At 45.0% G+C, this 16,094-nt stretch overlaps 1 protein-coding gene across 5 annotated transcripts in view; it reads left to right on the top strand.

Moving 5' to 3' along the window:
• LOC121535300 (zinc finger protein 521-like) overlaps positions 1-16,094 on the top strand; it is a 193,516-nt gene that overhangs the window by 153,412 nt on the left and 24,010 nt on the right. For 4 of the 5 annotated variants that reach the window (XM_041842221.2, XM_041842220.2, XM_041842222.2 and 1 more), the window contains exon 6: positions 15,093-15,224. In XM_041842221.2, the coding sequence (XP_041698155.1) occupies positions 15,093-15,224 (132 nt within the window). The remainder of the gene's footprint in view (positions 1-15,092; positions 15,225-16,094) is intronic. The other variant, XM_041842223.2, reaches the window with a different exon arrangement.

Raw genomic sequence — 16,094 nt, 5'->3', positions numbered from 1 at the left:
TATACAGTGGCTTGCGAAAGTGTACACCCCCCTTGGCATTTTTCCTATTTTGTTGCCTTACAACCTGGAATTAAGATGGATTTTTTGGGGGTTTGTATCATTTGATTCACACAACATGCCTACCACTTTGAAGATGCAAAATATTTTTTGGGGTGAAACAAACAAGTAATAAGACAAAAAAACAGAAAACTTGAGCATGTATAACTATTCACAACCCCCCCCCCACCCCACCCCTTTTGCCACCTTTTGCAGCAATTACAGCTGCAAGTGTCTTGGGGTATGTCTCTATAAGCTTGGCACATCTAGCCACTTGGATTTTTGCCCATTCTTCCAAGGCAAAACTGTTCCAGCTCCTTCAAGTTGGATGGGTTCCGCTAGTGTACAGCAATCTTTAAGTCATACCACAGATTCTCAATTGGATTGAGGTCTGGGCTTTGACTAGGCCATTCAAAGACATTTCAATTTTTCCCTTAAATCACTTTGAGTGTTGCTTTAGCAGTATGCTTAGGGTCATTGTCCTGCTGGAAGGTGAACCTCCGTCCCAGTCTCAAATCTCTGGAAGACTGAAACAGGTTTCCCTCAAGAATTTCCCTGTATTTAGCGCCATCCATCATTCCTTCAATTCTGACCAGTTTCCCAGTCCCTGCCAATGAAAAACATCCCCACAGCATGATGCTGCCACCACCATGCTTCACTGTGGGAATGGTGTTCTCGGGGTGATGAGAGGTGTTGGGTTTGCGCCAGACATAGCATTTTCCTTGATGGCCAAAAGCTCAATTTTAGTCTCATCTGACCAGAGTACCTTCTTCCATATGTTTGGGGAGTCTCCCACATGCCTTTTGTCGAACACCAAACGTGTTTGCTTATTTTTGTCTTTAATGTGTTTGCTTATTTTTTTCTTTAAGCAATGGCTTTTTTCTGGCCACTCTTCTGTAAAGCCCAGCTCTGTGGAGTGTACGGCTTAAAGTGGTCCTATGGACAGATACTCCAATCTCTGCTGTGGAGCTTTGCAGCTCCTTCAGGGTTATCTTTGGTCTCTTGTTGCCTCTCTGATTAATGCCCTCCTTGTCTGGTCCGTGAGTTTTGGTGGGCGGCCCTCTCTTGGCATATTCTTTCCATTTTTTAATAAAGGATTAAATGGTGCTCCATGGGATGTTCAAAGTTTAGGATATTTTTTTATAACCCAACCCTGATCTGTTTGGAGAGCTCCTTGGTCTTCATGGTGCCGCTTGCTTGGTGGTGCCCCTTGCTTAGTGGTGTTGCAGACTCTGGGGCCTTTCAGAATAGGTGTATATATACTGAGATCATGTGACAGATCATGTGACACTTAGATTGCACACAGGTGGATTTTATTTAACTAATTATGTGACTTCTGAAGGTAATTGGTTGCACCAGATCTTATTTAGGTGCTTCATAGCAAAGGGGGTGAGTACATATGCACGCACCACTTTTCCGTTATTTATTTTTTTAGAATTTCTTTTAACAAGTTATTATTTTCATTTCACTTCACCAATTTGAACTGTTTTGTGTATGTCCATTACATAAAATCCAAATAAAAATCAATTTAAATTACAGGTTGTAATGCAACAAAATAGGAAAAACGCCAAAGGGGATGAATACTTTTGCAAGGCACTGTAGGTCCTGGATGGCAGGAAGCTTGGCCCCAATGATGTACTGGGCCGTACGCACTACCCTCTCTAGCGTCTTACAGCCAGATGCCGTGCAGTTGCCATACCAGCCGGTGATGCAACCGGTCAAGGATGCTCTCGATGGTGCAGCTGTTTTTGAGGATCTGGGGACCCATGCCAAATCTTTTCAGTCTCCTGAGGGAGAAAAGGTGTTGTCGTGCCCTCTTCACGACTGTCTTGGGGTGTTTGGACCATGATAGTTCGTTGGTGATGTGGACAGCAAGGAACTTGAAACTCTCGACCCGCTCCACTACAGCCCCGTCGATGTTAATGGGGGCCTGTTCGGCCCACATTTTCCTGTAGTCCACGATCAGCTCCTTTATCTTGCTCACATTGAAGGAGAGGTTGTTGTCCTGGCACCACACTGCCAGGTCTCTGACCTACTCCCTATAGGCTGTCTCATCGTTATCGGTGATCAGGCCTACCACTGTTGTGTCATCAGCAAACTTAATGATGGTGTTGGAGTCGTCTTTGGCCATGCAGTTGTAGGTGAACAGGGAGTACAGGAGGGGACTAAGCACGCACCCCTGAGGGGCCCCAGTGTTGAGGATCAGTGTGGCAGACGTGTTGTTGCCTACCCTTACCACCTGGGGGCGACCCGTCAGGAAGTCCAGGATCCAGTTGCAGAGGGAGGTGTTTAGTCCCAGGGTCCTTAGCTTAGTGATGAGCTTTGTGGGCACTATGGTGTTGAACGCTGAGATGAGGAGGGTCTCTAGGCTCCTTTGGGCTTCTGATGGGGGGTCTCCTTCAGAATGGGTGGAAATGGCCAAGAGTACAGCTTTCTTAAAGTAATATACTGAAAATGGTGGAATGAGAGGGTATACATAAAAAAAGGTGAAATTGAAATGTAGTATACTGCGTCATATCATATGTGCTGATCATAGGCATGCTTTTCATCTTCAAAATGGACATAAACTACATTACCATAAGTATCTGGACACCTGCTTGTCGAACATCTCATTCCAAAATCATGGGCATTAATATGGAGTTTGTCCCCCCCCCTTTGCTGCTATTACAGCCTCCACTATTCTGGGAAGGCTTTCAACTAGATGTTGGAACATTGCTGCGGGGACTTGTTCCATTCAGCCACAAGAGCATTAGTGAGGTCGAGCACTGATGTTGGGTGATTAGGCCTGGCTCACAGTCGGCGTTCCAATTAATCCCAAAGGTGTTTGATGGGGTTGAGGTCAGGGCTCTGTGCAGGCCAGTCAAGTTCTTCCACACTAATCTAGACAAACCATTTTTGAATGGACCTTACTCTGTGCTCAGGGTCATTGTCATGCTGAAACAGGAAAGAGCCTTCCCCAAACTGTAGCCACAAAGTTGGAAGCACAGAATTGTCTAGAATGTCATTGTATGCTGTAGAGTTAACATTTCCCTTCACTGGAACTAAGGAGCCTAGCCCGATCCATGAAAAAAAAAACAGCCCCAGACCATTATTCCTCCTCCACCAAACTTTACAGTTGTCAATATGCATTGGGGCAGATAGCGTTCTCCTGGCATCCGCCAAACCCAGATTAGTCCGTCGGACTGCCAGATGGTGAGCTTGATTCATCACTCCAGGGAACGCGTTTCCACTGCTCCAGCGTCCAATGGCGGCGAGCTTTACGCCACTCCAGCCGACGCTTGGCATTGCGCATGGTGATCTTATGCTTGTGTGCGGCAGTTCGCCATGGAAACCCATTTCATGAAGCTCCCGACGAACAGTTCTGCTGCCAATGTTTGTCTATGATTGTGCCCGATTTTAGCACACAGCTGAAATAGCCGATTCCACTAATTTGAAGGGGTGTCCACATACTTTTGTATATATAGTGTATCTTCGTCTCAATAGGCACAGTTAAGCTTTTAACAAAAGCACTTAACACAAAAAATATTCAGACAAACCCCCTAAGCAATTAGTCCACCGCCTCCTCTCGCTCTTTGTCCACATCACCATTGTGCTCTTTCTAAAAGTCACTCCTCGTACCTCCACTTTCTCCATACTTTTTCCTCCGAGACTCCAATGGAAGTCCAAGGTTTCTGAGTTGAACCCACAGTTGGTTTAAGTGTAATGAAATGTATGTCATGTCTGTGGCTCTGAGGCTCTCTGGCTCTCCCCCCCTGGCTTCGCTCACCCCCATCACCCCTGGCCCTGAAAAAGCCCTGAGTCTGTTCTGACAGGAAGGCCTCTGTGGCTTCCTCTGCAGTGATCTTTAGCCCCTCCGGGTCCTGTCAACTATTTCAGGACGTCCCTGTGATTTGAGAGTGGACTCAATCGTTTACAGCTCCACGCATGCTTCAGAGAATCGACTGAGGAGGAGGAAAAATAGACAGATAGATGGGTTGGAGGGATGGGGATGGAGGGATGGAAGACTTGGACAGATAGACTAGTAGGCCTCTGGGAAATCCTACTCTGATTCCTGACTGGAGAGAAAAAAACAAGACAGGCTCGGGTTTAATAATGTTTATTAATATATGGAGACTCCTCATATGGAACAATGCTATTGTGCACCGGTGCTATTCTTGGGGTTATGAAATCTAGTAGGCACCCTTTTATTTATTGGATTAGTGAGTCATCTTCTTGTGTGTCCTTTTCTGTCCTTTCATTTGATTCCGATGGGTTCAGATAATGGAAACTATGGCAACGGAAGTCAGGTGCAGTCAGTGGCTGCAGAGGAGAGCAGAGGCACACAAGCTAAGCCGTGTCCCAGATGATGCACATTTGAATTTTAACATATATTGCTGGTATCTGTTTATTTATCATATATTCAATCTTTATGTAGATGAGTGAGAATATAAATCATGCGTGAAGCGCTTTCCTTCAATGGATTGTCGCATTTGTGTATGTGTTTGTGTGTGTGTGTGTGTGTTATTTTCACTCCGAGAGACTGTGTGTGCGTGCCCACTATATTAGACAAGGGGTGGCAAAAGGGGGTGCCCCAGCTCAGAGCTCTCGGCACCAGCAGGGTGCGCCATTCCAATTTACCCATCAGCCACGGATGGAGGGGGTAAGAGCGCAGGGCATCGTTGTTGGAGATTTCACATTGGAGGGAGGAGATTACCAGTCAGGGGACCCCTGTGAGGAGGTGATGGGGAAGGGAGGCTGCAGGGGCACAGCTTGGGGGAGAGAGTCCTGGGAGGTGGTGGGGGGGAGCGTAGCGAGAGTAACTGCCATTCCAAGCGCCACATCTGCCTGACATCAGTCACCAGGCACAGTGATGACACAGTGGATGCCAGTCAGGGCCTGACTGTCCTCATCCACATCTCTGGATGTTGGGGTGTTGGGTTGATTCTGGTGAACTGCAGTGGTGGATGTCGTGTGTCGAACGCAACACAGGCTTATAAAACTGTGTGAGTTTGTTGGGGGTTTGGGACAAAAGGTGACATGATTCCACTTTCACCCAAAAACACAGACATAGTGGACACCATTTTTGCTTCTCAATATCTCTCTCTCGTGTATGTGGCCTTGTAGACTATTAGATCATATTTGAACTGAGTCCACTGTCGGTTCTATATTTGAGTGTCCGCCAACCAACCCAGCCATACTGTAGCCATTCAGCCCTTGAGGCTCCAAGGTCTGTTGGGGAGACGGGACGTTCCAAACAGCATAACTCCCTCTCTCTTTACACCCTCTCTGCTCCTATTACTTAATTATATGCAGGTGTTTTTCTCTCTCAGGTTCTTCCTCTTGGTCTAATAAAAATTTATGCGTAAATACATAAGGCAAGGTAGAAGGAGGAAAAGAGGGGAAAGGAAAGAAGGAGGAAAACAGGAGGCTGGTGGGAGGAGCTATAGTGGACAGGCTCATTGTAATGGCTGGAATGGAATCAATGGAACGGAGTCAAACACGTTTTTTCCATTTGTTTGATGTGTTCGGTACCATTCAAATGATTCCATTCCAGCCATTACAATGAGCCTGTCCTTCTATAGCTCCTCCCACCAGCCTCCTCTGAGTAGGAAGTAGCTGAATATGCTGTGTGAAGCAAATTATGGGCCCCATGTAGATTCATCAGTCTTCCCGGCTGGATTAAGGAAGAGCCTTTCAAATGAAGTTCGCCCTGTCAAAATGAAGGGACTAATTCTGATTTAGCTGAGGTAATGAACTTCGCCTCTCCTAGTGAGAGCAGCACCATGGGGTGAGAGCGGGGGAGAGAGGGAGCAAGGGAAAGGGAGAGAGAGAAAAACAGGACAGGAGAGAGACGTGGAGAGGAGGGACAAGGAGGGACTAGAGAATAAACTAGACTACACTCTTAGAAAAAAGGTTTCCAAAAGGGTTCTGTCCCCATAGGAGAACCATTTTTGGTTCCAGGTAGAACCTTTTAGGTTCCATGTAGAACCCTTTCTAGAGAGGGTTCTACATGGAACCCAAAAGGGTTCTACCTGCACCTTTTTTTCTAAGAGTGTATAGACAGGTAGGTAGGGAGCGAGAGTATGTCTCTCACAGAAAATAATAAAAAACATTATGCAAAATGCCTGTCTCATATTTGCTGAGATGTATTAAATTTCCAGCGTGGCTGTGTTATATAAAAATATGCTCATGTCTGGCTGACCCGCTGCGAACGGTGGCTTGCTGGTCCCGAGCATGCGTGGATGGCCGCTACAAGGAGCGCGCTCAGTGGGACTCAGCTTTTCTATTAAGGAAAAGGAGGGGGTAGGTGGTGGGGTCCCTCTGCACCAGGCTAAGGGAGTCAATTAAGGAGAGCACTGATAATTAGAAGCCGGCAAAACGCAGGGGCTGGCTAATTGTACAGTGCTCCATGCTGCGAGCCCAGCCAAGGGACCTTTCTCCATCTCTCCCCTCTCTCCAGTCCTCTATCCTCCCTCCTGCTTCTTTGTGTGGACAGGCTGCGGACGGAGCCATGCGATCCTCAGCCTGCACAACGCAGCTGCGACAATGAGGCGAGCGAAGAAAGGCCCTTGCAAGTGTGTCATAATTAACTTTTTACATTTAGGCCACTTACTCTTTTCATGGGCAGAAAGATATATTATTGTTAGAGTTGTCCCTCCTCTCCCTCCCTTGCTTGTGCTTCTTTGCCTGTTTGATTCACTTCTCTCTTTATCTCTCTTTCTTTCGGCAGCGTGTTGCATTGAGCGCCAGTCAGAGCCTTCTTGTGCTGGGAAATGGCAGGGCTATAGTCATTTGACCTTTATTTTCTCCCAACAAGAAAAGGCCCCAGTTTAGAGGCCTGGATGGAGTAAATGAGAGCAGTTGACTGCAGAATTGTGTTTGTGTGGCTGCAGGGGGTCTAGTGTTCCAATACCATCCATCTCAGCAGCTAGCCTGCACTGTTTGTCCCCGACGGACCTCCATACCTGGCCTCAAGCTGCAGTGCCTACACATAATTCGTTAACAAGTCTTCTGCTCTGCTCTCCCCTTTGCTATGGTGGGGGTTTTCTGTGTGTGTTTTGGTGAACTGCAGCCCCAAAGACCTACCAACTATTAATTTGAGTTATAACCAGTGTGTCTTCTTGCTTTAACTGTAGCTATTAAGCAACAAAATGTCACAGTAAGAAGACCGTATACTACCTAAGTAGTGTGTAACACCAGCACTTTTTCTCTGGTTTCACTGTGTGAGAGTAGTGTACACTTCCCTACAGCAGCATCCTTAACTTCAGCTGAGTACTGATTAGCTAGAGAGAAAAATGCCACATGCCCAATGTTTTGATGTCTTATTACTTACCTCATATTAGCTATCTTGATGGTAGACAGTGAACATTAGCTCATACTGTATGTATTTTACTTTGTTGATTGTTAAGTTTGTCTTTTAGTGACTATTTAGCATATTTTTTTATGCATTGTATTAGTCTACTGTCTACTGTGCATAACCCATAAAGAGGCTATGGTATAGAACAGACACCTTATAGGTCACAGAAAACCCAGATATTACAGTGTGCTGTCCTCTTCTTCACGGTGTTCTAGCTGGCTACGCCTTTTATACTGTGTCTTCAGGCGTTACGCATGTTTATCTCAACACCAGTTTGGCAGTCAGAAGGTGCCTGTGACCTAGCCAACCCAGCTGCCAGGGGATGGTGTGAGGCGTATAATGCCGGTGGTGTAGAGAGAGAAAGAGAGTGAGAAAGTGGCTAGCATGACTAGCTGTGCTCTGATTAGCACCTACACCCTACACTGTGCACAAGTTCAGCCATGCATCAGGCCTGACAATCTCCTAGAGACTTAGGCTGCATCCCAAATGGCACCCTATTCCCATTTGGGACGCAGTACTATATATCGCCTAGCCGCCGTCGCCAGTGGCAACTCGCTCAGAAGGTCGTCGCCACCACTGATACCCGACAACCTCACCCCTCAGTTCGGTTCACTCTGGAGGGTTGAAGTAAACAATCACACAGACATGGCATGAACATGGGACCCTGACATTGGCGTCTGTCTGTCTGTCTGTCTGTGGCACCTTGGTTTTCCCTTCCTGTTCTCTCCTTGTGATTGTCCCGATTCCCTTATACTCTCACTTCAATTCCCTTCTTCTCTCTGTTTTGACATGGGTACACTTCTCTGCTACACATCTGTCCTCTATTCTTCTTGTTTATAGCTGCTATAAAGGTAGTTTTATCAGTCTTAATGAGGTTATTAGCTAGCATTTGACCATATTAGGGCATCATTATCATCATACCTGTATAGTAATTAGTAATGAGTGTGATGTTCAGGTCGTTAAAATAGGGTTTTATTCTGTAATGTTGTTCATAATGGCATGTCCTCCTCTTTAAACTGAGAAGGCAGGAGATAGATATTAGGTATATTCCCCTCCAGGTGCCAGTTCTCCAATCAGCCTAGGTCCAGGGGGAGCCTGGTCCCCGTGCACTAGCTAGATCCCATCTATCAGCTAGATCAGAATCCCCGCCCCTTCCTCTTCTCAACGCACTAATGGGCCTTCTAGTATCTCTAAAATGAACCGAGTTCCACATGAGAAGTGGTTCTGTATCTCCAGAGAACACACACACACTCACTCCACCGCACGGAGATGTATTTGTATTCACCCATAATTCCCTGGGCCTTAATCACTCAGATTTTTCCCCATTATCTGTTAATGGATAGTTCCCATGGAGATGTAGAGCCAAGTAAACCCACCTACTGTTTACAGCCCCAGAGCTGTCTACTCAACTCTGCCACCATACACACAACACCATAGCTTTACTCTATATACTAGTATGTCCTCTCAAAACCCAAATTATATCCTTCTCTCGCCTTCTATCAATTTCAAAAAGTATAGCAGTCACAAGTATCATTTCAGAGAGTGTGTAAGTTGAAAGATGTTTGAATGGAGGATATTTGACTTGTGAGGATATGTGACTGAGTCTTTCAGAAACAGCTGTGGACTACTCTGGTTTTTATGCCAGGCAATTTCCTCAGATGTTTCTTGGTATGTTTTCTGTGACCTACACTACCGGTCAAAAGTTTTAGAACACCTACTCATTCAAGGGTTTTTCTTAATTTTTACTATTTTCAACATTGTAGAATAATAGTGAAGACATCAAAACTATGAAATAACACATACAGAATCATGTAGTAACCAAAAAAGTGTTAAACAAATCAAAATATATTTTATATTTGAGATTCTTCAAATAGCCACCCTTTGCCTTGATGACAACTTTGAACACGCTTGGCATTCTCTCAACCAGCTTTATGAAGTAGTCACCTGGAATTCATTTCAATTAACAGGTGTGCCTTCTTAAAAGTTAATTTGTGGAATGTCTTTCCTTCTTAATGCGTTTGAGCCAATCAGTTGGGTTGTGACAAGGTATGGGGGGTATACAGAAGATAGCCCTATTTAGTAAAATACCAAGTCCATATTATGGCAAGAACAGCTCAAATAAGCAAAGAGTAACTACAGTCCATCATCACTTTAAGACATGAAGGTCAGTCAATACGGAACATTACAAGAACTTTGAACGTTTCTTCAAGTGCAGTCGCAAAAACCATCAAGTGCTATGATGAAACTGGCTCTCATGAGGACCGCCACAGGAATGGAAGACTCAGAGTTACCTCTGCTGCAGAGGATACGTTCATTAGAGTTACCAGCCTCAGAAATTGCAGCCCAAATAAATGCTTCACAGAGTTCAAGCAACAGACACATCTCACCATCAACTGTTCAGAGGAGACAGTGTGAGTCAGGCCTTCATGGTCGAATTGCTGCAAAGAAACCACTACTAAAGGACACTAATAATAAGAAGAAACTTGCTTGGGCCAAGAAACACGAGCAATGGACATTAGACCGGTGGACAATGACCCAACACACCTCCAGGCTGTGTAAGTGCTTTTTCTTTTACCAAGAAGGAGAGTGATGGAGTGCTGCATCAGATGACCTGTCCTCCACAATCCCCTGACCTCAACCAAATTGAGATGGTTTGGGATGAGTCAGACCGCAGAGTGAAGGAAAAGCAGCCAACAAGTGCTCAGCATATGTGGGAACTCCTTCAAGACTGTTGGAAAAGCATTCCAGGTGAAGCTGGTTGAGAAAATGCCAAGAGTGTGCAAAGCTGTCATCAAGGCAAAGGGTGGCTATTTGAAGAATCTCAAATATAAAATATATTTTGATTTGTTTAACACTTTTTTGGTTACTACATGATTCCATATGTGTTATTTCATATTTTTGATGTCTTCACTATTATGTAGTGTAGAAAATACTATGTAGAAAATAGTAAAAATTAAGAAAAACCATTGAATGAGTAGGTGTTCTAAAACTTTTGACCGGTAGTGTATAGTACACCATATTGCAGTCTAAAGCCTATCATCTTTAGACCTGATTGAGCACAAATAATACCTTGAGAGACTGCAGTCTGAGTGTGACCTCAATCTTGACTTGACCCCGGTTGTAGTTTGTTTAGTCTACTGTTTGTAGGTTTGTCTACCGTGTTTCCAATTCATTTTTTATGTCTACTTACTACTTTTATGACTAATTATTCTCACCTGAGGAAAATGACCTTCTTAAAGGTCTTTGGTTGACATCTTTTGTTTTGTCTCCACAACTTTGTTAGGTTGCTGCCAGATTTTGAGATGTGGGTGGACTTGGTTTCTTTAAGAGGGAGCTTGTGAGTAACATTCAGAGTTCCCCAGAGAGAAGTTGATTATAAATCTATCAGATTACTATCAAGTGATCCTGAATTCCCCTTTCAACTGGACCTGCTCTTCAGCAGAATTGTTTATATAGGGTAGGGGGTAGTATGTAGGGGGTAGGGGGTAGGGGGTAGGGTGGGTTGAGGAGGGGACTTGGCTAGGATACAGATTTTAATTAAGCCCTCAAGTGCAACATACTTAATTTTGGTCAAATATTTGAGAATACCCAATACTTGAGAGTATTTGAGAAAGCTCAGTAGCGTCTTTCAGTAACAGTATTCACTAGTGTGCACTATAGCCACACTAAATCCTCATGCATACTGTACTGCACACACACAGAGATTCACACTCTCACTCAAACCTACTCTACACACACACACTGTACTATACACTGAGTATACAAAACATAAAGAACACCTGCTCTTTCCATGACATAGACTGACCAGGTGAATCCAGGTGAAAGCTATGATCCCTTATTGATGTCACTTGTTAAATCCACTTCAGTCAGTGTAGATGAAGGGGAGGAGACAGGTGAAAGAATGACTTTTAAGCCTTGAGACAATTGAGACATGGATTGTGTATGTGTACCATTCAGAGGGTGAATGGGAAAGACAAAAGATTTAAGTGCCTTTGAACGGGGTATGGTAGTAGGTGCCAGGCACACCAGTGTGTGTGAAGAACTGCAACGCTGCTGGGTTTTTCACACTCAACAATTTCCCTTGTGTATCAAGAATGGACCTCCACCCAAAGGACATCCAGTCAACTTGATACACCTATGGGAAGCATTGGAGTCAACATTGGGCCAGCATCCCTGTGGAACGCTTTCGATACCTTGTAGAGTCCATGCCCCGACGAATTGAGGCTGTTCTGAGGGTAACTCAATATTAGGAAGGTGTTCCTGTTTGGTATACTCAGTGTATACAAAGCTGTGCTTGAACAGCCAGATGAAACCAAAAGGAAAACAAACCCCAATGTCCCAAACAACCTTCAACAGAACATGAACCTCAGCTTGGTTGCTAAAGAGTAAACACAAGAAGAAATAATAAAGGCTGTCCTTTTCTAAAAATAGTTTTCCTCCTCTGTCTCCCTCTCTCCTTCCACATGGGAAAGATATTAGATGTTTGTATTTTTCAGGAGCTGTGAAATACATAAACCATTAACCTTAGGCATGCCACCAGGCCCTGTGGATATGCAGATGGACTTACTTTGCTGGTGTCAGGGACACTTAGAGGGAGCAGGAACAGAAAAGCTCTCATCTAAAAGATTTCGCTTATGAGTGCAGGGGGACAGGGTGGGGGTAGTGGAGGCAGAACATTCAGGAGAGTGGAGGTAGAAGGGAGGGTGAGGGGGGTGAGATAGAAATAGAGAGAGAGAGAGAGAGAGAGAGAGAGAGAGAGAGAGAGAGAGAGAGAGAGAGAGAGAGAGAGAGAGAGAGAGAGAGAGAGAGAGAGAGAGAGAGGAGAGAGAGAGAGAGAGAGAGAGAGAGAGAGAGAGAGAGAGAGAGAGAGCTGCCAGTCCCTAGTGGCTCTGTAACTATATCCAGAGTCTGCTCCAGTCAGTGCAGAGCGGGCCAGGGTGGGGGCTCCTGAATGCTCCGTGCTGATTGGACAGCCCTGGGGGGAGGCTGGGGGAGCGACAGGAAGTGGCCTCACCCCGATGAGGGAGCTATAGGGGTGCGCTGGCTGACTTCCTCCCCTGACTCTCACTAAGGAACAGGCTGCCAGTGTGATCCAACCCCTGCTCCCCTGCCGCATACAAACCCGTCCCCCTATACACAGTTACATTACGGGGGCGGGCAGTGCCGAACAGACTCGTGCACTCACACACTGAGTCGTCCCACTTGCACTGTATTGTTTAACACACAATCTTCATGCACACAGATACAGTAACAAACAAACACGTATCTTAGATTCACAGACATATGCAAACCTTTCTTCCTCACACACACACACACACACACACACACACACACACACACACACACACACACACACACACACACACACACACACACACACACACACACGCATGCACCCAAGGTCAGACGGTTGGGCAGGTGCAGAGTTATCTGCATAATGAAGCAGGTCAGGTCTCTGAAGGAACAGGAGTGTGCTCCAGGGTCAAACCAGGGCTGCACATATGGGCAAAGGCATGGAGCGCTCTGAACACACATACACACACAGACGGCAAGGCTGAATGGGGATCAAAGAACTCTGTCGCTATCTTACACACATGCACAAATTATGCACACACATGCACGCACACACGCACACACACACACCGTATCTCATCTTTCAAAGGGGAATGCATGATTACAGGCGACACAATCAACTCCTCTGGTTTCTGTGATAAAATAGTTTTTTTAAATCTTTCCATCCAAAACCTAAGCCACTAACCAGACACACACAGTAAGACAATAGCTTGTGTTGTGAGCTCATCCAGACATGACCAGCTTTAAATGTTTGTTTTGAGGTCGTAGTAGAGTGTCCTCATCTGCTTTACAGAGTTATATGGAGAAGAGGGCTGGCCTACAGGAACATGTGGTGATATAGAGCATAAACATGCTCTGTATATAATAAATGAATAGACTCACTATGCTGTGTGACATGTTTCCCATTGCCCTCCTAGAACAGCCCAGGTCAATGGGTCACTTTATACCGTATTACATGATATAGGCAGCTAGTCACCAAAACAGGTACAGATACCTCCATTTGTTTTATTACTATACTGTACAGTTACTGTACTATAATGTAGCACCTATTATTAAGTGACTACACCTCCCTTGTAAAGATTTAAACCAATAACATTTAACTTGATATTAAAATGCTTTATTAACATTATTTTGCAAAGCTTGTTGTAATCGGCTGCAGGTTTCAGAAATTATCAGTTTTTTAATAACGTTGCCAAATGTTGTTAGTGGAGTGAACCAGCCCGTGTTGTTTAATGTGTGCTTTAAGCAGTGGAACAACAATTGACCATAAAAGTACAAATGGGAAAGTCACTGGCAGTGTGTGGGCTGGGGTTTTAAAACACTGGCATCTAGGTGGATCTGGGGTGAATCTGTCCCGTTCAAGGCAGGCCATTGTTGTTAAGGTGAGTTGCGTTGCCAGATCTGTGAGTTGCGTTGCCAGATTTGCCCAAGGCCCATCCGGTAACCCTCCACTCTGATCCTCCAGGGCATTGGATGGCCACAGCTGGTTAGGTGGGTTGTGTGTTTGCACGTCTGGTACCCTGGGCCCATGTTGTGGGCATTGAGCTGTAGAGACTGAAGGATTGGCCCTGGATAGGCACCCAGGTACCCTCCTTCCATCCCCCTTCACCGCCCTCTCGCTGGCCCCATGCCTGGACCCATGCTTCACAGGACAAGGGGATTTTGACAGAGTACAGGCCCAACTGCATGGATAGCAGAGTGCACTTGGTTTTTATTGGCGTGTAGTTCAGGAGATGGGCAGCTCAGCTCTGTGGAATGCTAAGTCAGCGGATCGTTGTGCAGCAAATGAGCAGTAGGGCAGGTTCAGTGTCTGAACCAATGCCATTTATTTCAGCTATCAATGTCTGAAATATCAGTCCGAGGTAATCTAATGTCAGGGAGAGACGTGTCATACATTCTAATGTAACAGGGGAATGGATGCAGACTCACAGTTGGTTTGGCCATTGCCATGAGCAATATCTCATTTCATGTATGAATTATAACTTATATATTAGTTATAACATGAAAACATGGGCATTCATCTTTATTGAAAACTATGAGATTGAATTTGATAGTTGCGTTAAAGAGAGCAGTTTAATTGCCATGGTGATAATGAAGGGAATTGTGTAAACGTTGAGATGTTGACACATCTATAATATTCTCAGTTGCTCATATTGTTTATAATTAAATGTTGATTATGAAATGAGTATGTTCCCACGCTTGGCTATTCTTACATTTTATACTTTAATATGTAAATTAGCCTACAGGTTTTTTTATGCATTACATTTTTCCCTTTATCAAGCTAGCACTGCACTCACCAAATCTACAGCCATTTGCCCACACCAAGTTGCCCACAGAAATTAATTTGCGTGTTAGCCAATCAAAGTGCAGCCGTGTTCAAAATGCAAGACCTCCCCTGTGCAATTAGGCCCCCCACTGGCCGTTCAATTTATGCCTGATGGGTCTAGATCACACATTATATTACTGTTGTATGAGCCAGGAGTTACATGCAGGAGCCTTTGACACAAATGGGTTGGAGCTGAATTAAATGGGGAAGGAGGAGAAAATAAATCATATATATTCTTGATCCCTCTCTGCTATTTATACTCTGATTATTCACCCTTCTAACTATGTTGTTTTGTGTGTTGTGTTGTTTCTTTCTCCTTAGAAGAGGGCCTGAACCATGAGTGTAAGCTCTGCAGTCAGTCGTTCGACTCACCAGCCAAACTCCAATGCCACCTGATCGAGCACAGCTTTGAGGGCATGGGCGGCACCTTCAAGTGTCCGGTCTGCTTCACAGGTGAGTGTCTGCGTGTGTGTATGTGTGTCCTCAGAGACCCCCACCCACAGACATGCATTACAATGCAAAGCAATTTCCAGAAACCTCATTGTTTGTCTGAAATGGCAAATGGTTTTCTAAATGAGTATGAAAAGGTCAGAAAGGCAGGTCAGTCAAAGCTGAAAGCAGTTTGTTGCGTGCATCTTAATATTTACTCAAATTGCCTCTAAATCAAGACCCCTCAGACTGTCATGAGCAGAGGGATAGAGGGTAGAGGAGGATAGAGAGAGAATTGGGGAGAGAGAGAGAGAAAGAGAGATGCGGAAGAGGGAGGGCTAGAGAGAGGGAGGAAAAGAGCACGCTAGAGTGGAATAAAGAGGAAGGGGGATGAAGGGAGTGAAGGAGGGAGAGTGAAGTGCTAATTGTGGATGTCGGTGGTGCTGATAGCTGTAATGATCTCATCTGTCTGTGTGCGAGGAGGTGGAAGGACCATGCAGGACTCCTCCGGAGAGGATAACGCCCTCCTTCAGTGTCAACAGGGTTAACTATCTCTATAATGAAATCTGCAAAGTCGTTAACTTCTCCTCCAGCTCCTCGCCATTCTTTCTTTTTCCCCTCTCTCAGCTCTTTAGCTATACTCTTTATTTTTCACTTTTCCATTCCTCAGCTCTTTAATCACTTCACTCGTTTTTACCTCAGTGTTTTTTCCTCAGTTAATATTTTGAATTGATCAGGTCTCATCATTTTACTTGTCTCATATGTTCACTCCTCCGCTCTTCTCCTCCATCTTCAGCTCTTCTCTTGTCCTATTGTCCAGTAGATGCTCACTCATTTTCCTCCTTTCTCTCGCTTTTCTCAGTATTCACCCCTCCTCTCATCCCCATCTCCTCT

Source organism: Coregonus clupeaformis, chromosome 21 (genome assembly GCF_020615455.1).
Source record: "Coregonus clupeaformis isolate EN_2021a chromosome 21, ASM2061545v1, whole genome shotgun sequence".
Lineage (NCBI taxonomy): Eukaryota > Metazoa > Chordata > Actinopteri > Salmoniformes > Salmonidae > Coregonus > Coregonus clupeaformis.
Note: the sequence above shows the minus strand (reverse complement) of the source record. Positions and strands in the feature narration are given on the sequence as shown.